Consider the following 21850-nt stretch of genomic DNA (forward strand, 5'->3'; position numbering starts at 1 on the left):
TCTTTTCAACGTATTTTGGTTTGAATTTTTACACACGTTTTTCAATGTTGTTTGTTCAATGATATACATCTGTTCTCTGTGCTATAATCGCGGGTTTCTGGATACCCTCCTCGTCATTCGCTTTCTGGAACATGTTCTGGATAATGTTCGGGATCTGTATAAGGCTTTCTAGGTCCAGTGAAAAAATATATAATATTACTCAATAATAACGAACATTTCACTTTCTCTGAGTATTGCCGCCATAACTGCTTCGTTAGCTGACTAGCACTTGTTCCGGTCGTCTGCTTCTAACTTCTATCATTTGGCCACCCTGCGAGACCACCTCAACTAGGGGCTTGCCTTTCTTCAAATTTTGGGTGATGTCCCGGTGGCGTTCATCTACCTCACTGCCTCTTGATTGCTGTCCTCCGATTATTTTTTTCTTTCTTTTGCTCTGTTTACATTTTAGACTCGTCGATCGTCCTCAGAACCAGTTTAGCGATCAACTCGATCAGTCGTGTTTTTACAACAATAAACGTTAGTCTTAACTGTAAATTCTCGAGTTTTCCTTCTCACTTCCGACTTCTGCTTTCCTCTGGTCGCCGATAACAACCTGTCAAAAACATCAAAAGATAGCCCTTATCAACTACAACAACTTTTCCGAATACACCATCTGGCTCGGACGTCAAATAATGGAGTTATCAATTTATTCCACTTAATTTTGCTATTCCGAACACTGTGCACTGCTTCCAAAAAACAATTCTAGAGTTTTTTGAAAAAGGTCTTTTAAATATATAAAACACAATAGCTTATAGGACCTTTTAAAAAAAATCCAGAAATGTTTTAATTATTTTGTTTTTGTTTATGCATGATTGAATACCTTTGAAATTTTTAGTACAAATCCACAGCATTTTTCCACGGTCCAAAACATGCTCACCTTCTGCCGTCACTTCCCTTGACACTTGTGTACAGTCGAGGCCGCGCTGTTGTCATTTCTCGCGTCAACCTCTCTCAACCGTCAGCCCATGCAGCCAAAGGCCCAAAGCACAGCCATCGGAGCAAAGTGATTATTTCCCCGTGAAATCGCGTCGAGGTCCGCACAAAATTCGCGAAACTCGCCCCAAACTGGCCGCGATATGTAGTGGAAGTGGCGTTCCCGTGTAGCGCCGGTGCCCAGCTCGCGATTGCGGATATTTGTGACGCGCGGGCCGTCCGATCGTGGCCGGAAAAGTGAATTTTAGGACGGGCCCAGCTCGGGAGTGAAAAAATCCGAAAATCAACAATGGCGGCCAGCAGCAGCAACTTCTTGGTTTTGTTCTTCTTGGTGGCGGCAACGACGACGACGACGAATTCGGCGTTTGTGGTGCTCTTCCAAGGGGGCCCTTGGCTAGCTGGCCTCGGTGGCAGAAGCAGTGTGGCCGTTGGCGGTGGCGGAACCACTTCCGGCGCTTGAAACAAGCGGGTTTTGTGTGTGAGTGTGGAAAACGGACCAGTCAGCTTCCGGCCGCGGAAGTTGCGTGAAGAGAAAAAAAAACTTGAAAGTGAAACTAATTTTAAGCGAAAAAGTTGTGTTTTATTTACATTTCGTGTGTGGGTTCTGTTTCGTTACGCAAAAAGTGAGGGAGGGAAAAGTTTGAAAAACTTTGAAGCAAAGGAGAAAACAAACCGCGTATGGATCCGGAACAAATCATACTGGATGAAGATTTTGACGACGGGTCCACCGACGGAGGTTACGGCGAGTACGACTATTTGCAGCAGGACAAGGACGCACTTCCGGTGACGCCGTTAGGTGAGTTCCCGCCATCAACCACCATAGCTAACCCATCTTCCTGCTTCCACTAACGCAATCCACCCTGTTCTGAAGGTTTCTCCCCCCGAGTTAAAAGATTAGGCACCCTTCCCCCCAAATAGCAGCAATTTCCGTCGGTGTTATCGCGGTTTCCTTGAGGAATTCCCTAATAAAATCCAATAAAAATCAATTAACCTGGTCGCAACCTTGGCGTCGGTCGAGCATTTAACTCGCGAACAAACTTTGGGGCACAAATAGAAGAAGCATAGCTAGAAGCGTTGTGGATGCTGTTGGTGGCGGAGAGCGGCACGCAGCACAAGTTCAAGGTCGACTTTGGATGGAGAGGTAATTGATGCGATCTTCCTGATGCGAAACCGCGCATCGTTCGTGTTGGTTTGTTGATTTGAGCGGGCAAAGTTGGTTTTGACTGGCTAGAAGTTTGGTTAGTTAACCCTCTACAACCCAAATTTTTTTTTCGAAAATATTTATTTTTCCCGTGTTCAGGAGGTCATTTTGAGCAACTTTTGTTCTACGAAAAACTTTACTTTTCTTGTTTTATGTTTTTCTTGTTTCATTTTTAGTATTTTAATTTGCATTTATCTTGTTTAGTTTATGTTTGTTTTTGGTAGTATTTGGCCTACTCTACCACCTAATATAATTACATTTCGCCTATCTAATTTTTTCATGATTTTACTGTAACTTTTTCAATTTTTTGCATGTTTTTCACATTTTTTGCTATAGAATCGCACCATCATCATTTAAATTGTAGAAAAATGCGTAGAGGCATAGTCTGGGACACTACAAAAATTACTGCATACTTCTTTTTACTGAAAATATAGGAAATGTTAGTAAAAAACACTGCCAAAGTTGACCCCTAAAAAAATGACATTTTTAAAAACATTGGCAAAGTCACATAAATCAAGTTTAACTTCCAACCCTGAAATTTTCTAAAATTTTAAGTGTTCTTCTTTCCAATGCTTTTTTAAGATCAAAAATCGGTTTTAAAATTGATTTTTGGCGATTTTTTAGATCGAAGCCCGTCTAAAGGCGGGGTTAGGTTGTAGAGGGTTAATCAAATGAAAGTAAATACTTATGACTCAGTTTGGAAATATTCTATGGTTTTCTGAATTACAGACCTATTTCAAAGAATATTGAAATACTTGATTAACAAAAAAGATTTGCACAATTAAACTTGAGAACCATTCCTAACCAACCAACAGGCCCGTAACCGATTCCGACTCAGACTTTGGTTTCTTAAGATATGTTGACTTCAAACGCGAATCCAGGTCCTCAAAAAATACATGTAAAACATATAATCAAAATTGAAAGCGGCCACACGTTAAGATTTAGAGCTATGATGTCTTAGGGACAAATAATTATGGTCAATAGAGGCATCTTTTAACACCTAAACTCCCAAGCTCGAGAAATAGGGGGAATTTGTATGGAAATTCCCCCTTTTTCTCGAGCATGGGAGTTTAGGTGTTAATATGGTGAACATGAGAGCTGGTCCAAAGTTTAGAGTGGTTCAGAATTTTTATTTAAGCGGAATGACGAGATAGTGCTTCGGTGTCTGCAAAAAAGTTGTAGGGAACGCTATTCTGAGAAACTTTGCTGAAGGGCACAAAGCTCTTTCTTCAAACGGGAAGTTTTTAAAGCCATTTTTGTAATTTAGTATAAGGTGACTGTGTTTTTTTTATTTATCAATTCTGGCTTACGTCGTAGCGAGTTGGTGTCTTCTCAATATTTGCAGAGCTCATCAGAACAAAGCTTTCTGTTTCAAAACAATAAAAATAGGTCTTTTTAAACGAATGATATAGCCAAAATACGACAAAAAGACACAATGTTTAAATGTTTGTAACTTAAATAATGATAGAATTTGATCTCGCTTTTGAAAGCACATGAAAGTACACATTCTAGAGTACATTTGCTGAAAATATCTTGGAGGTCTTGTTTGTTCAACTAATTTCATCTTAAATTGAAAATTAGCCTTTTTTAAATCGTTTTTGTCCGTAACTTTTGATAGAAATTACCAAAATTCGTTTTTCACAAATAAAAATGTTTATTTTAACAAGCTCTAAAATTCTCTAAAAAGGCTCAACAATGTATAAAAAAAAATCTAGTGGTGGTAAAAGAAGAACCCAGTTTTAATTGATTTTTTCAGGAATGTATTTTGTTTGTTCCAGAAACATTTCAGTTCAAATTTGTTTCTTCTTTTACCATCATTAGATATTTTTTTAGGTTTAAAAAATAATACTGGAAAAAATCTTTGAAAAATGTTTGTACCAGCCTAAAAACAAAAAAAAAATAAACCCAGCTTATTAAATTTGACAAATTCAAAGCTCGAGATATTCCCTGGGCCTTGTAAAGTCAAGGGGCATGATTTGATCCTAGTGCATTAGTTAAATTTGGGTATACATTCTTTTTTATAAGCACTATGGACACCACTTCATGCTACGAGAACTCGCTTTGCCGCAGCTCCAGGGCTTAAGCGTTGACCGTTAAGCTGTCTTCGTGAACTAGGTAGTTCTCCGATAGTGAAAATATCACAATTGCACAAGACACCGCTGCTTCTGTGACTTTTTCACTATCACAATGTGGGATTTAGGTGGGACTTTAGGATAGTACAATTGATTGTTGCGAATCGAGGAACTACGGATCTTTTGACGTAAATGATCATTTCTTTTTCAAATCGCGATTTCTATCCTATTTGTAAATCAGTTCATACATTTTTATTGTTTTTGATAGAAGTAGTACTACAACAGTTAAAGGAATGTTTAGTTTTGAACATTAAGTTTAGAGGATTTTAGATTAAAATTTAGATTTTCAATCCAAAGTAGTTAGCAAATGAATATTTGGACTTAAATGAATAATTGAATTAGTTGGACTTATGAATAACACACAACTGTGCATTTATTCTAGAGTCAGATCCATACAGCGTCAGTGTTTATTTGGTCAAAGTGTACTAATTCATTGGCAGATCTGATTCTAGTTGTAATGTACGACAAGACTACTGACGGACGTGACAAAACGAGGGCCCAGTTTAGAGGTTTCAACATCAACGATGTGCGGCTGGACCACAATCCCAAAAAAAAAAAAGAAAAAAAAGAAAAAAAAAATTCAAAGCTCGAGATATTATAAGAGTAATGTTCCTTTTCCCAAAAAGTTTTCTTTATTCTGTTTCTGCTAAAAATTGAAAAAAATCTGGCCAAGTACTGATAAAAAATCTCGCGGACGAAAATCGTACATTCAGTGATGGAAGAATCATCATCAAAAGAAAATCTTTTGACGCTCATAAAGAGAAAAAATCGGAAGGGAACATGGCTCTCCCCTCGCGCGCACGAAAGATCTGTAAAATAAATCTAAAAAAATCATCAACTTGACTATTCGGCGGAACATCTATTTCAATACTACATTTCTCGGATTAGTTTTCAAAAAGCCGTAAAAACCATTGGTAAACAAAGTCCTTTTTGCATCGGTATATTCGATCTACTTACGCAAACCCAATATCAAAAATGCTTGAGATTGTTCATCTACACGTCCTTCAAGTACCCCAAACTAAAAATAAATGAAATTTTGTTTCATTTTGAAAAACAAAAATTAGTGTCAGAGGCAATGCTTGAAAAGGGGTCTATCACTGAATGGGACTGCTCGATATTCGATAGAACTTTCTGTCAGCGATCATTTCCCAAAACGATATTTTGATCGCTGACACACAACGCCTATCATGACCGTCATTGCTTGGTCTTGGTCTTGGTCGATGAACGTAAACACGAAGACGAAACGAACACCACTCAAGCAGCCGCCCGAACGAGACAACGTGCTCTTTCTCTCGTTTTTGTCTCTCTCTTCCTAGTGTATGCTGCGTGGTGACAGGAGTCTATCAGAGGAGAAAAGCAACTCGCGACATAATTTTGAGGCTAGGTATTTTGACAGGTATGATTTTCATAAAGTATTCGCCTCCTTTTCTCTCCCACATAAAAACTGGGGACAAGGTAGCTGTCAAACTAGGCCAAACTGTTAAAGTCACTCACAAAATGAACTTTGAGTGACCAGTTTTTCTGTGAGAGAGAAAAGGAGGCGAATACTTTATGAAAATCATACCTGTCAAAATTCCTAGCCTCAAAATTTTGTCGCGAGTTGCTTTTCTCCTCTAATAGAGGATTAAAGGCTATCATAGAGAAGTCCAAAAATTACCTCTCACTTTTTCTAGATGGGCAATGTGTGTAAACAAAGTGAAAAAAATATTTTTAAGTGATGCTGACAAGGAAATTCACAAACAATCTTCAACTGATTTTTTTCGAGAAGTTCGGGAGCGATTTTCTTTTGCGTGTTTTTGCCTCCTCTCTCTTTCGCGGGGGAAGAAAGTTCATAAGCGAAAAGATTTTTTTGGTGATTATTCCATCCCTGCTTAAGTGCTTACAATTACATAATTATGAGTAGGGGAGGAAAGGCAGGATATAATCAATGCTCAAGTTTATAGAATTTAGATGGTTTAATCCTCTACTGCCCAACTTTTTTTTTCGAATAATATTCAGGAGGTCATGAGCATGAGCATGAGCATGAGAGACCACCCATGGTTGTCCTTCTCCGTTGCTGAACAGGACCGTAATATCCCATCAGCACAACCGGTCACACGCTTCAACGATCAAATGATGTTTCCCTTATCAACAGCATGCATGAATGCGCTGAAAAGATAAAACATCACGATTATCAAAACTAGAGCCGGTGCGAATAGGAAACAGTCGTTGGCCACCAACGGCGCCCGCCATGTCAGTTTGTAAATCTCGAGGGGATGGGACGGGAATGTTAGTTAGCACAGGCTGCTACCAAGGGTGGGTTCTATACGATATCCACACCCCCGCGTGTGCCGGAAAACTACTTCTACTTGGGATTTTGTTAGTGGGGAAGGGTAATGACCAGGATTCATCATAGAGGATGATGATGTGGCCCAATAATCAATGAATTTCGTTAAATAAGGTGATGTATTGTGTATTCTCAAGGCAAACAATGCGGATGAGACCATTCCCGGTTATTTGGTGTTGAGTTTAGCATAAATGATTCAATCTTAGACAGCCGACTGTGGAAAGATATAATCAAAATTATGTGTGTTTAAAAGGTGAAATATTAAACTCAGCGTTACATATTTACGTAGAGTTAACCTGAGACTATTTATACTTTTAAATTATTATAATATGAGCGACCAATAAATGACTGATGTGTTATGATGTTATCTGAAGGACTTGAACAATCGCGTTGAAACAATATTTGTCGCCGGATTCGCGGGAAACGAATAGTCGAATTGAATGATAATTTATATTTGGCTAACGCAATTTTAAACGAATCTTCCCGTGAAACAATTACAAATCATAGAACAAAGAAACCCGGCTGTGATGTGTATCAAATACATGACTAACGAGAAAAACACACTGACGACGATCGACGAAAACGGAACACGAAAAAAAATGCGTCCCGACGGACAGGCACCGTGAAACGGACTCTTTTCGAATAATATTCAGGAGGTCATTTTGAGAAACTCTTGTTTTATGTTTTTCTTGTTTCATTTTTAGGATTTCAATTCGGATTTATCTTGTTTAGTTTATGTTTTCACATTTTCTGCTATAAAATGGCACCTTTATCATTTAAATTGTAAATAAATGCGTAGAGGCATAGTCTGGGGCACTAGAAAAATTAATGCATACTTCTTTTTACATAAAGTATAGGAAATTTTAGCAAAAAAACACAGCCAAAGTTGACACCTAGAAAAATTACATTTTTAAAAACATTGCACAGTGGTCCAGATCGCAAAATTAAGTGGAAAATTGATTTTCCGAAAAATGGTTAAGTTTTGGAGCTTTGGTGTCTTGAGAAGAGTTGTTGCATATGGAAAGGGGCAACTTTTGGTTTGGTTGAAAATTAGGGTGGTTCACGATTAGGGTGATTTTGGAAATCTAACTTTACAGACATATTTTTGGGAATTTGTTCGTCTTCTAGAAAGTTGACGGGCTTGCCAATCCAAGCAACTTTGTCGAAGACACCAAAATTTTATCTCGTAATCTACGCCTTCTACGACCAAATTTATAGAAAGCATCGGCTGCCGATCCCGATGATGCTATGAGACGCGGGTTCGATTCCCGCCTTATCCACTGAGCTTCTATCGGATGGTGAAGTAAAACGTCGGTCCCGGTTTCTCCTGTCTCGTCAGAGGCGCTGGAGCAGAAATCCCACGTTAGAGGAAGGCCATGCCCCGGGGGGCGTAGTGCCAATAGTTTCGTTTTTTTTTTATCTGAGCAAACCTTCAAAAATCAGTTTTTTAAACGTGGCAATTCAGGGTTGAGTTTTAGAGAAAAGTAATATTCGGGGCACTTTTAGAGCTCTAAAAAACAAACATTTTTAATATCTGATAAGTCAATTTGGACTTAAGGGTCAAAAGTTACATCGATTTTAAGATAAAAAAGATGCAAATTTAAAACTTAAATATCTCGAAAAGGCGCAAGCCAAATTTTAAGCACTAGGTTACGTTTGAAAAAGGAGAGCCAGCACTACAAACGCTGAAAAAATCTCAGAGGTGTTTTTCTTTAAACTCGAGATATCTTCATTTGAAAAAGTCTAATTTTCATGGGAAAACCTTATGGGACCACCCTAACGAATTTCGAAAATTGTCCAAATATATGTTTTTCCATGTAATTTTGCCCGCTGAATCTGAATCTGCCCTCAGAATTGACCCAAAGTGTCGAAAAATCGATTTTTGGTCATATTTTGGGTTTAAATGATAATTTTGCATGGTTGAAAAATGAATTTTTGGCGATTTTTTAAATCGAAGCCCGTCTGAAGGCGGGGTTGGGTTGTAGAGGGTTAATACATTTTTCAGCCTCCAAAAGGTTGAATTTATGTTTTCAATAAAATAAGTCTTTACACTTTATTTTCGATTTTTAATAAAAATCGTTCATTATAATCAAAAAGTTGGCCAAAATTGGCCGAAAATAAAAAATCTGTCAAAATCTGATAAATCTTTATTCTGGCTGACACTTGAAAAATCGGGCATTCCCATATTTATCTGACAACCTGGGGACCATCCATAAACCACAAATTATTCGCTCTACACCATTGCCTTGGCGTTCTCGATTGCGAGATTCCTACTACTCGAAACTAGGTGTTCGAAGGCTTGATCGTTGAGGCAATTGCAAACCTCTTTTTACACCTCAGCTTCCATCCACCCCGGGATTCGAACTGACGACCTTTGGATTGTTAGTCCAACTGCCAACCAGCGACTCCACCGAGACAGGACCCAGGGAGACTTGGGATTTTTTTTTTAAAGGAGCCGAAGAATCGGTCAATAGTTTAGGGAATCATGCCCTGAAATGTCCACAAAATTTCGATTTTTTTTATTCATGCTAAGTATCCTGTCTTCGGAATAAGTTGATTTTGAGTGATTTCGTATAACAATGTTTTAAAAAGTAAATAAGTTCTCGAATTTCATTTGCTAAATCAACATCAGATCCAAGAAGAACCACTCAGTTCTTCGACTAAAAATGTTTAATTTATTCATGTGAATAAAAAGGTTACTTCTCGGAGCACTTCGGGGGAATACCCAACTCGCCGCGTATCGCTATCACTAATAGATTGACACCGACCCGACCCCGCGACCTTCGCTTGGATATTCCCATCGATGGGAAGTTACAAACGGCGTTTTAGACGGTTAAATGTTTTAGTTTAGGTTCGGTGCCTTTTCTCGGGAGAAACTTTCAATATTTATTTGCTTCATATCACCTCTTTACCTTCTCGCTTTTATTTCAACCTTTCATTTCTTTTCTCTGTATGTTTAAGTTGCCTATTTATTAATTTTGCACCCTTGCTTCATTTGCTGTTACACATTTTGCAGAACTCTTGAAGAAACACAATCGGAACGCGGATCGCTTTAACTCCTAAAACAAAAAATCTCCAAAACTCTACCTACCTAATCTACAAAACCAACATCAACAACCTCTGTATTGCTCTATACCCTCTGAACCCGCCTCAACCCGTGCCCCGTGCCCCGTGTAGATGCGATTCTAGACCCTAGCACAACCCCCAACTCCTGCCGGCAGTCTTCACCGATCGAAGAACTGCCGCTGGAGCTGTCACCACTGCAGCAGGTCACCCCACGACAGACAGTCGCACCAACGGTACGACCCGTGACCATCCTCCCGCTGGTGGTGGGACAGCATCGGTTTGGCATCGGCAGCGGGAAACCTTCGGCCGCGGCACTCCGACGTGGCCCGGGCAGACCCAAGAAGGACTTTCTACCGTCGGTGCTGCTGAAGATGGCGTCGACCAACCCGAGTTCATCACCAAGTGCCGCCGCGGGTGGCCCCGCCGGACCGACGCTCAAGTTCAGCGGCGGTGTCCTCACCGGCAGTGGCCAGACCGTGGTCTCGGACGCGAAACTCTTGAAAAGGTAACTGCACGAGTGCGTTTCGTCCGTTCCGGCCAACGCGGTTGGGGTGGTTCTCTGGAGCAGTAGATTAATTTTTATTTTAGGATAGTACGGAGCTCGGAAGGAACGCTAAACTCCATTAAAAAAAACGTCATATGATTAAATACAAATTAATACTGAAAAAAATAAAATAAAAAAATCAAGAATTACCAAATTAAAAAGTTCAAAAACTTAGGAATTACCAAGTAAAAATCTAGAGTAAAAATCTAGAGTAAAAATCTGAAATTTAGGAACTCCAAGCCACATTAGGAACTTTAAAAAGTTTAAAAATTTAAAAATTTAAATTGTAGACATAAAATATTTTAGATTTTGTTAATTTGAATTTAAGAATTTAAGAATTTAAGAATTTAAGAATTTAAAAATTTAAGAATTTAAGAATTTAAGAATTTAAGAATTTAAGAATTTAAGAATTTAAGAATTTAAGAATTTAAGAATTTAAGAATTTAAGAATTTAAGAATTTAAGAATTTAAGAATTTAAGAATTTAAGAATTTAAGAATTTAAGAATTTAAGAATTTAAGAATTTAAGAATTTAAGAATTTAAGAATTTAAGAATTTAAGAATTTAAGAATTTAAGAATTTAAGAATTTAAGAATTTAAGAATTTAAGAATTTAGAATTTAAGAATTTAAGAATTTAAGAATTTAAGAATTTAAGAATTTAAGAATTTAAGAATTTAAGAATTTAAGAATTTAAGAATTTAAGAATTTAAGAATTTAAGAATTTAAGAATTTAAGAATTTAAGAATTTAAGAATTTAAGAATTTAAGAATTTAAGAATTTAAGAATTTAAGAATTTAAGAATTTAGAATTTAAGAATTTAAGAATTTAAGAATTTAAGAATTTAAGAATTTAAGAATTTAAGAATTTAAGAATTTAAGAATTTAAGAATTTAAGAATTTAAGAATTTAAGAATTTAAATTTAAGAATTTAAGAATTTAAGAATTTAAGAATTTAAATTTAAGAATTTAAGAATTTAAGAATTTAAGAATTTAAGAATTTAAGAATTTAAGAATTTAAGAATTTAAGAATTTAAGAATTTAAGAATTTAAGAATTTAAGAATTTAAGAATTTAAGAATTTAAGAATTTAAGAATTTAAGAATTTAAGAATTTAAGAATTTAAGAATTTAAGAATTTAAGAATTTAAGAATTTAAGAATTTAAGAATTTAAGAATTTAAGAATTTAAGAATTTAAGAATTTAAGAATTTAAGAATTTTAGAATTTTAGAATTTTAGAATTTTAGAATTTTAGAATTTTAGAATTTTAGAATTTTAGAATTTTAGAATTTTAGAATTTAAGAATTTAAGAATTTTAGAATTTTAGAATTTAAGAATTTAAGAATTTAAGAATTTAAGAATTTAAGAATTTAAGAATTTAAGAATTTAAGAATTTAAGAATTTAAGAATTTAAGAATTTAAGAATTTTAGAATTTAAGAATTTTAGAATTTTAGAATTTAAGAATTTTAGAATTTTAGAATTTTAGAATTTTAGAATTTTAGAATTTTAGAATTTTAGAATTTTAGAATTTTAGAATTTTAGAATTTTAGAATTTTAGAATTAAAGAATTTAAGAATTTAAGAATTTAAGAATTTAAGAATTTAAGAATTAAGGAATTTAAGAATTTAAGAATTTAAGAATTTTAAAATTTTAGAATTTTAGAATTTAAGAATTTTAGAATTTTAGAATTTTAGAATTTTAGAATTTTAGAATTTAAGAATTTAAAAATTTAAAAATTTAAAACTTTAAAAATTTCAGATTTTCAGAATTTAAGAATTTAAGAGTTTAAGAGTTTAAGAATTTTAGAATTTCAGAGTTTACAAATTTTGAGAAGTAAGAAATTTTGAATTTTGGAATTTAAAAATTTAAGAATTTCAGAGTTAAAAAATTTTGAGAAGTAAGAAATTTTGAATTTTGGAATTTAAAATTTTTGAAATGTCATAATTTATAAATTCGTGAATTTTAGAATTTAAGATGTGAAAATTTCAGTATTTTTGTACTGTAAAATTCCTGACTTTAAGAATTTATGAATTTCAGAATTAATGAATTTAAAATTTTCTGAATTTTAGAACTTTTAAATTTAAGAGTTCCTGAATATTTGAATTCAGTTTTTTTGAATTTGAGTTTTTACATTTTGAATTTCTGAATATCACGAAAATAATACAAAACTTTTTTTGACCGCGTCTCTTCCGAGCTTTGCACTTAAGGAGCTATTAGACTATGGCAAACAAACTCGCATTTTTTTTGTGTTTGACAGTTTGCCAAACTCGCAATCTTGTTTGCGGCAAACTCGCAAAATGTACGCAGAATGCAAACTGTCAAAAAGTTTGTTTGTTTGTTTGCTATAGTCTTATAGCTTCTTCAGTTTAGCACAGTCTTTTATGTGGTAAGAAGAAATTTCGTTCATAAAACAAAATACTTAAATTAGCCCAGAGAACTGCCCGCGTTGGTTTACTGTTTAGTGTTTCCCCCTTAATTAGTCGAGCCTCCTCCCTCCCCTCAACGTTTTTAGATTTAAGCAAACTAATGTTGTTCGTGGTAGTATTCCTAAAAGGAAATCGGACAGTCTGGGCGAATCGTTGGCCCTGGTGCTTCCCTCACCGGACGAATCCCTCGGCGGTGGCCCGAGCACGGCCAGCAGTTCCGTCGCGACGACCCCGACGACGGCCGAAATGATGGAAACCGACCCGGCCCTGTTGATGCCCGCGCCGGAAGAATCTCCCTACTTTCCGGAAAAGTACCCCGGCAAAGTGTGCGCCCTGTGCGCGCTCGGCGAACGCAGCCAGCTCGGTCAGGGCGAAATGCTCCGGATCGAGGTGAAGGACAGTGTCGAGGCGACGGTGGCGGCCGCGCTGTCGTCCCAGGAAGACGGCAAGGGCTCGTCCGGGAGCAGTCCCAGCTCGGGCGATAAAAGTCCCAAAACGGGGGCCATCACGCTCGGAATACCGCCGCTGCTGAGCAGCAACAAGCGGCAGAAAGGATTGAACAAGTGCAAGTACGTACTCCGAACTTTTGATCGGGGGAGATCGAACTCAACGATGATTTCTCTCTCTCCTTCGTAGAAACCCAGTCATCACCGCCGAGTACGTGGACGAGCTGGAGAAGATCGGACACACCGAGCCGGTGGAGTTCGCCTCGATCAAGGACGGCGGATACTTTTACATTCACCGGTCGTGTGCCAGCTGGTCGTTTGGCGTGGGCCGGGACGCGGCCACGGGGACGCTCAGCAACCTGGAGGTGGTCGTGGCGCAGGCGCTGAGCAAAAAGTGCTACTTTTGCTCGCGCTACGGGGCTAGCTTGGTGTGCAAGGTGAGTTCTCAAGAAAGCTTCATCGAGGTCAACATTTAACACACTTTTTTCCTCAGATGTCCTGCCCCAAGTCGTTCCACTATCCGTGCATTGCCGCGGCCGGTGGCTTCCAGGTGATCCAGTCGTACAACTGCTTCTGCAAGGAGCACCTCGGACAAGTGCCTTTAGTGTGTACGGACGACATCAACTGTCGGCAGTGTTCGGCGCTCGGGGACGTCGGCAACCTGATGATGTGTTCGATCTGCGGCGACCACTACCACGGAACGTGCGTCGGGTTGGCCCAGCTGCCGGGCGTTCGGTCGGGCTGGCAGTGCGGGTCGTGTAAAAAGTGCCAGATTTGCCGGGTGCCGGACTCGAGCGAGGGTCGCACGGTTGGGTGCGAGCAGTGTGATAAGATCTACCACGCGAGCTGTTTGCGGCCGATTATGACGTCGATTCCGAAGTACGGCTGGAAGTGCCGGTGCTGTCGGATTTGTTCGGATTGTGGGTCGCGAACGCCGGGAGCTGGAGCCTCGTCGAGGTGGCACGCGCATTTTTCTGTCTGTGATTCGTGCTACCAGCAGCGGAACAAGGGCTTCTCGTGTCCGATTTGCCATCGAGCTTACCGGGCGGCGGCCCACCGGGAGATGGTCAAGTGCAGTGGGTGTAACAAGTTTGTGCACAGTACGTGTGACGCGGAGGCGGATTTGAGTGTTTATCACGCGAAGAAAGAGACGAACCCGGACTATGAGTATTTGTGTAGTCCGTGCAAGACGGCGATTCACAGTGGACGGATGGCGGCGATGCGCCGGAATAGTAGCGTTGACGACGATAGTATGTCTGCGTCGCAGGAAAGTTTGAACGACGAATCGATGGACGTTGATGTGGAACCGAGGGAGCGAATCATGTCCGGAGATATTGGATTGGGCAAGGGAAAACCATACGTGGCGAGTAAGATAGCCAAGAAGAGACTCGGTCTGTCGTTGAGTGGGACCAACAGACCCAAAGGTACGGGTAAAGGATTTCAGAAAAAGTCGCGACTTGCGGATTTCAGCAGGAAGCGTGGACCAAAGGCGAAGATGCGAGGGATCTTCGGAGTTCCGGGGTTGGGTCTGCAAAGACCAACGGCGGATTCTTCTTCGTCGAAGGCTTCCGAAGAGGAACCGGGTGGCGATAACCGGCTCGTACTCTGCTCCGCCAAAGACAAGTTTGTGCTGACGCAGGACATTTGTGTGATGTGTGGAGCTATCGGGACCGACCAGGAGGGTTGTCTGATAGCGTGCACCCAGTGTGGCCAGTGTTACCACCCTTACTGTACGAACGTAAAAGTGACCAAAGTGATACTGCAAAAGGGCTGGCGCTGTTTGGACTGTACAATCTGTGAGGGCTGCGGCCAGCGTAACGACGAAGGTCGGTTGATACTGTGCGACGATTGTGACATCTCGTACCACACGTACTGCATGGACCCACCGCTGGAGCAGGTTCCGCAGGGCAACTGGAAGTGCAAGTGGTGTGCCATCTGTTTAAAGTGTGGCACAAACGACCCAGGTTACAACTGTGCCTGGCTCAACAACTACTCCGAGTGTGGTCCGTGTGCTAGTCAGGTGAGCTGTCCGTGCTGTGGCGAAGGCTACGCCGACGGCGAGTTGATCATCCAGTGCAATCAGTGCGAACGATGGCTTCACTGCGGTTGCGATCAAATCAAATCGGAAAACGAAGCGGAACGCTGCGCCGAAGATGGGTACAACTGTCTCCTGTGCCGACCGCACGATCAACCACCCCCTCACCTAGTGCCGAAAAAGAAACTAACCCAAACACCAATTTCCACGCCAAAGTCCACCCCCAAACCGGAGGAAAAGATCATTCCACTCGCGCTGGAAGGCAATCACTACGTGGATGGAGTTTGCCTCAGCGAGCATGGCCTGCACCAGATCAAATCGCTGCAGGCCGAGTTTGGCAAGCGCGGCAAGCGGAAACCCAAGCTGCAACTACAACCACCCCCACCGTTGGACAAAGACGACGGAATTCTAGCCGCGATCGAATCGGTCGTGGCCGGGAGCAGCCTGGACAACTCGTTTGACGACGTCAAGCTGGAACCGCTGGACCCGCGCGAAGAAGCGGAAATCTACAAGGACGGCATGGTGTGGAACGATCCGGTTCCGCCGGAAGGGTTCGCACTGGTCACGAACGAGCAGGGCGTGGTTGTGCTGCGCAAGAAACGGCAGCGCAATCTGCAGAAGCTTGGCATTGGTGGGTTCTTTGTGCGGAATCGTGCCGTGCGGACCAAGGACGGGAAGGAGGAGGACGAGATTGCGGACGGAGTTGTGCCGCAAATCAGCGAGGAGTCTGCGAGCTCGGAGGTTAAGCCGAAGAAGAAGCCAATCCGAAGGAAGCAGAAGAATAAGCTGATTGAGATCTATCCGACGATTCTGCAGGATGCGTTCTTCGGTAGGCCACTGCTGAACTCGAGCGCGCCGACAAAGTTCGAGACGCAGGAAAGCGACGACGACGCGAAGAGTGACGTTTCGGATGATAAGACGATCAAACTTACGGCCGACGAGCTGAAGTACGTCGAGGAGATGCGAATCAAGCAGGAGGAGAAACAGGCGCAGGAGCAGAAAGCCCTGCAGCAGAGTATGGAGCAGGAGCAAGCTGCGGCGGCCAAGTCGGCACAACCTGCAACGGCGACAACGCAGCAAACTGCTGATGAAGCGATAAAAGCCGAAGAAGACGACAACAGTGATACGGAAGCGTTGAAAGATGTGCTTGGTCTACCGAACGATTTAATCGAGGAGGACTTTGTCAATCGAATCATGAACGACGACGAGGAGCTTACGAAGACATCGGCGGCGTTTGACGAACTGACCGCGGACGGTGAACTCGGTGATGGCCTCGTGAAGGCGACCAAGAACGAGCTGGACATTTTGAGTCCGGACTTCAACTTGGACAACCTCGGCAACATGGACAGCAAAGAGGTCGAGGAGATATTCAAGAACGTCATGACGGACGAGTCGCAAGAATCTCAAGAGTCAATGTTTGCAAACTCGATGACGCCGTACACGTCCAACACTTCGACTCCGTCGCACAGCATTGACGTGACCAAGAAGGCACTGCCTCAGCGTTACCTTAACACGATGGCAATGCAGCAACACTCGCCACAGGTTCAACAGCCTCAGCAACAACCTCCAACACCAACAAGCGGTCCTCCCTCCATGATGGGCGACCCATCGATGCAGCAGCAGGTCAACCTGGGCATGCAATCCCCACAAACACCTCAACAACAGCAGATGATGAATCCAATGGGCATGCCTTCGCCCCACATTCACCAATCCCCCCAACACCAACCGATGGGCGGACCTGGACCAACAATGATGATCCAGTCGCCGCTCCAGCAGCAACCGACCACGCCCGGTACACCGATCCATACGATGCAAACGACACCAACGACCCCTCAACCGCAGCATATGCAGATGATGCCGACGCCACCCCAGCAACAGCAAATGCAACCCAACATGGGCATGCTTCAGCAACCGCTGCAGCAACAGCAGCAAATGGTTATGAACCAGCAGCAACAGCAGCTCAACAGAGGGTATTACTCTAATAACTTCCTCCCACAAAGGTAGGAATGGAGCGTGTGTGTGCTAATGGAACCTTCTTTGTTTTGCACTGACTTTGTTTGCGCACTGCCCCTAACTAGAATTTCTTTAATTTTATCGCCCTATTTTTACTGTACTAACTGCACTTTCCTAAGCAATGCGCGCGCGTTCAGCTAACAGCAAGCTTTTCCCCCCTCAACTCCAAAAGATTTACTTTCATCCGATTCGCACCAAACCCAACAAGGAAATCAAACCCGAAATCATGCCTGCTGAAGATATGACATCACATTCACCTCCATTCCTGCCCTAGCCACTTAGATTTATTGTTTTTGTTTTACTGCTAGTATGAAAATTGCAACTTGTAAAGAATGCAGGGTGGCCACCCGAGTCGTAAAATTTTGAGAACTGGGAAAAAGTCTTCTTCAAAGAGTCGGGAAAACTGTGACAACCAGCTTTGATTTTAACTACTTACTAAAAAAAGAAAATAATGGATGAGAAAAGGTCAATGCGGATAAAGAGCAAATCGAGCTCAGTACCAGCAAAGACAATGAAAAATACGAAGAAGACAAGAAGAAAAGATATTTTGTCAATGAGGATGGATCGATGATCCCCTCACAAGGACATAAAAGAGACAGATGGTAGGGAGAGCAAAAAAAGAACAGAAAATCAGGAATAAGAAATAGTCAATGCGGATGAAGAGAAACCAAAGACATCAATATAGAATAATACCTCAAGATATTTCGGACCCAGTGCTTACCATTGGTGTCGCCCTGAAAAGCGGACCTGGCAGGAGTTCTACTCGTGTATGAAGTGCGCCAATTGTAGAGGCAATCATACCAGTAACTATTGTAGATGCTTCCCAGTCAACTCAATCGGAATTCTGAAATGGAATTCAAAACGAATTGTTTACGTATTCCGTTTCAACCGTACACGGAATCGGTTGTTGCGTTTGAAACGGAAAACGTAAACGATTCGAATTGAATTTTCATTTCAAATTCCGATTGAGTCGACTGGGCAAGAAGGACTAGAAGAAAGGCTCTACAGCGTGGTTATATTTGTTTCCGCAGAAGTTTTAGACCTACGCAACAGTGTGGAACAATTCCTGGCTCTAGGGGAGCTGATGAATAAGTACGTCTGAACAGGATAAAATTAGCTATGGCATAGTTATTGCATTCTCCTTATCAACTCGTTTGATCTATTTTATTTCTGTAAACATACAAAAATCAAGAATTCGAAAATAGGATTTGAGTGGCCACTCTGTAAATATTTCATGCTTTTGGTTACAATTCAAACTGATAAGCATCCCTACTAACTTTTTTGTCCCATTACCCGCAAAACCAGGAACCAGTTCCAGCAACTGGCCGATCCGATGCAGCAGCAGCAGCAATCGCTACCTCCGCATCAACAGCCCCAGCAGCAGCAGCAGATCGTCACCCAGCAAATCATTCCAGGGGTACTTCCCCACCAACAACTCCAGCAGCAACAACAACCTCCACTTCAACCGGGAACGATGCCCGGCCAAATCCCGCAATCGCCCGTTCAAGGCCAGTGGGTTCCCGGTCCCGCTGGTGGCGGCCCAATGGGTCCGATGGGTCAATCGCCTCAACAGCAGCAGCAGCTTCCACTCGGTGGCGGACCCGTTATGGGAATGGGTCCTGCCCCTGCGGGTCAGGTGATTGTTGGGACGAGTGGTGGTACCGCCGGCGGCGGCAGCGCGGGCCCCGGTGACATTTCCGGACCCATCGACGACAGCATGGGACCGATGGCGGGAGCGTCCGCGGCGCAGAAAATGTCCGAGCGAATGCGGCTCGATGAACGTGAGTGACACTTGCTTGGTGGAATGATTTGTAAGGGAAACTAACGAAGATCTTGCTCTCTTACAGCCCTCAACGAGTTGGCGACGATTTCGTCCGTGCTTTACTGCAACACCCAGCATCCGGAGCTCAAACTGGAGTTCCCGAACTGGGCCGACCGGTGCAAGCAGATCTTCAAGCGGTGGCGACTGCTCTCGACCGAGCAGAAGCAACCCTATCTGCAGCAGGCGCGCGATAATCGGTCCGCCATCCGGATGAAGAAGTCCCAACAGGTATGTGCTATCTCACGGGGACAGCAACCTATGTCCCTTCTTGCTTGGGCTTGTCGGGAGCTCCCCTCTATGTTTCTGTTTATTCTGTTCGATCTCCCACCCAAATCGAAAAATATCAAACTCGGTTTCACTCAAAAGTCAGGGACCAAAGCTAAAAACGATAAAACAATGAAAAGCGCCTTCTGGTTGGCGCAGCGACGCAGGGACTCTTGACCATCTTGTGTACTGCTGCAGCTCTCAAATTCTCATCTCATCCATCACAAACAAACACTCACACACACGTTAAGTTTCAGTTTTTCGTTTCGTATGATTGTTTTGGTTAACTTACTCTTAAAATTCTTTCGCTATCATTGTTTTAATCTTACTACTAGTGCCGTCCCCTCCATTCATTGTTTCGTTACCCTCTCTCTCTCACACTCATATGTTTTGTGACTAACACAAACACACCCTACCAGATCATTGTTTTGTAACGCGCTCTCACTCTCTTTCTAATTTTGGTAAAATTTCCAAATTTATTTGTACAAACATTGCTCTCTTCACTTTAGTTTCCACACCACGTGTTTTTTTTTTGTAACTACTAATTATAAACTACCCAGTTTTATCTCCTGTGTTGATGTTTTAGTTTTTTTTTTGGGAATACTTTTATCGCTCTCTCACATTGATATCCGAAATGGGAGGTATTCCAACAATATAGAGGGTCTGGCTTATCATTTGTGTCATGTGTTTTTATGGTGGGTAAATGTTGATTGCGACTGTGTGCTTTCATTATTGTGATAACAGAGGTTAGTTCTCAGTAACTTTAACATGTTAAATAAAACATATCTCAAATTTATCGATTATTATTCAACTTTATTTTAGTAAAAGTATGGAGTTGGAAAAAAAATAAACTGTGTTTGTGTACCCTCCTTCAAGGGCTTAAAATTGATATTAGTAATAAAAAAAATGAATTCTTAAAGAATATAGGAAATATTAGTTAAGATGAAACAGGAAGGCAACGCCATATTGACACCACGAATCGAGTGCTTCCAAAACATTGAGGAAAACGCCGTAACTTAAACAAGTTCTGTCTGTTGCAGACGATAAACATGAAGAAAGGAAGCAATCTGTCTAGTTCAGAAACTGATTTTAGTTGAACAACATTGTTTAAGAACTGGCGTCCCGTTTCACCTTAAAACACTAAATTGCAATTCTCCCCAGATTCCGGAAATGATATTTTTTTTTATTTGGCTCAAACTTTTTAGGAACCTTCCCTACGACCAAATAAGCCTTTTTGTGTCATTGGTTCACCCGTTCAAGTCTCCATACTCCCTTATTCGATTCCTTAGGCAAAAATAAGTAACTATGAAAATTTTGAGCGAAATCGGTTAAGGGTCGATTTTGCCTTTCTCACCTTACTGAGGAAAGGCTATAAAATCACTCGGAAAATGAACTTTTTAATTAGACCTCCTAGACCTACCTTCATTGGTACATATCGACTCAGAATCACCAGCTGAGCAAATGTCTGTGTGTTTGGCTGTAAATCAATGTCACTGAAATATCTCGTCACAGGCTCAACCGATTTTGGCCGGAATGGTTTTAATCGATCCGTCTTAACGTCCCCTAAGTTGCTATTTAAATTCATGCAGTTTTATCATGTATTTAAAAAGTTATGTTAAAAAAACTGTTTCATATTAAATTAAAATTATGGATAAAAGGGGTTTTTTTTTTCATGAAACCCTCACATGTTATATATTTTTAGAAAGCATATGAGAAGACCTTTTAGGTGGAGTAGGAATTTTCAAGATCTGACTTACCTATCTTAAATTACAAGCAGTTTAAAAAATGGTCTGAATTCACATAACCTCAACTGGTCGGGTCTGATCGCCACGAAAAACCGTGTAGAGGGATGCCATTTTCCTCAAAGGCCGTGTCTGTATAATCTTGACAAAAAGTCTGTAGGTAGTCTGTTTGTTTACTCATCACTTATTTTTATTAGGACCTCTTAGGTGCTGCGAACGTTAGGGGAGATCCATAAAAATGTGGACACTTTAGGGGGGTTGGAATCACTATAAATCTCGATTAAATTTTCAAAAGGCCCTATCTGCATAGGAAACCCATGAGGGATAGGTTGTTTTGAAAATTTAATCTAGAAATGAGAGGAAGGCACCAACCACCTAAAGGTGGATTAAGTAACGTTTTTATCGTTGAATTTGGTGGAAAAAAAATTTCATACGAAAACATTTTCTTTAAATCGTTACTCGTCAGGGATAACTCGGATCGTTTGCGGTCTTCGGTTTGTCCCGAAATTTTACGTAAGAATCTTACACTTGACAATGATCCGAAACATTTAACGCCACCTTTTGGCGATTTTTTGATTTTTTTGCTTTCCCCATACAAAAATCAAATCAAATTATTCGCTATACACCATTGCCTTGGCGTTCTCGATTGCGAAGATTCCTACTCGAAACCAGGTGATCTGGGATGGGACTGGGTGAGAGAAAAAAAGGTGGCTCAATATTGGCACAGTTACTTATTTTTACCTAAAAAATCGAGCCAGTGGTATCTCTTATGATTTTCCAGAATTTTATTTTTTTTCTTGTCACCCTACTGTCCATACAAAAATATACCGTAAATATTCGAAAATCTGTAACTTTTGAAGGAATT

At 40.9% G+C, this 21850-nt stretch overlaps 1 protein-coding gene across 6 annotated transcripts in view; it reads left to right on the plus strand.

The window, feature by feature from the left end:
• The first annotated feature begins 1608 nt into the window (after positions 1-1608).
• LOC6043548 (histone-lysine N-methyltransferase 2C) overlaps positions 1609-21850 on the plus strand; it is a 48690-nt gene continuing 28448 nt past the window's right edge. For 3 of the 6 annotated variants that reach the window (XM_038254166.1, XM_038254169.1, XM_038254170.1), the window contains exons 1-7: positions 1609-1768; positions 9809-10202; positions 12750-13232; positions 13300-13546; positions 13603-17144; positions 18463-18938; positions 19005-19207. In XM_038254166.1, the coding sequence (XP_038110094.1) occupies positions 1651-1768; positions 9809-10202; positions 12750-13232; positions 13300-13546; positions 13603-17144; positions 18463-18938; positions 19005-19207 (5463 nt within the window). In that variant the 5' untranslated portion in view covers positions 1609-1650. The remainder of the gene's footprint in view (positions 1769-9808; positions 10203-12749; positions 13233-13299; positions 13547-13602; positions 17145-18462; positions 18939-19004; positions 19208-21850) is intronic. The other 3 variants (XM_038254168.1, XM_038254167.1, XM_038254171.1) reach the window with 3 other exon arrangements.

This window comes from Culex quinquefasciatus, chromosome 2, assembly GCF_015732765.1.
Source record: "Culex quinquefasciatus strain JHB chromosome 2, VPISU_Cqui_1.0_pri_paternal, whole genome shotgun sequence".
Taxonomy (NCBI): domain Eukaryota; kingdom Metazoa; phylum Arthropoda; class Insecta; order Diptera; family Culicidae; genus Culex; species Culex quinquefasciatus.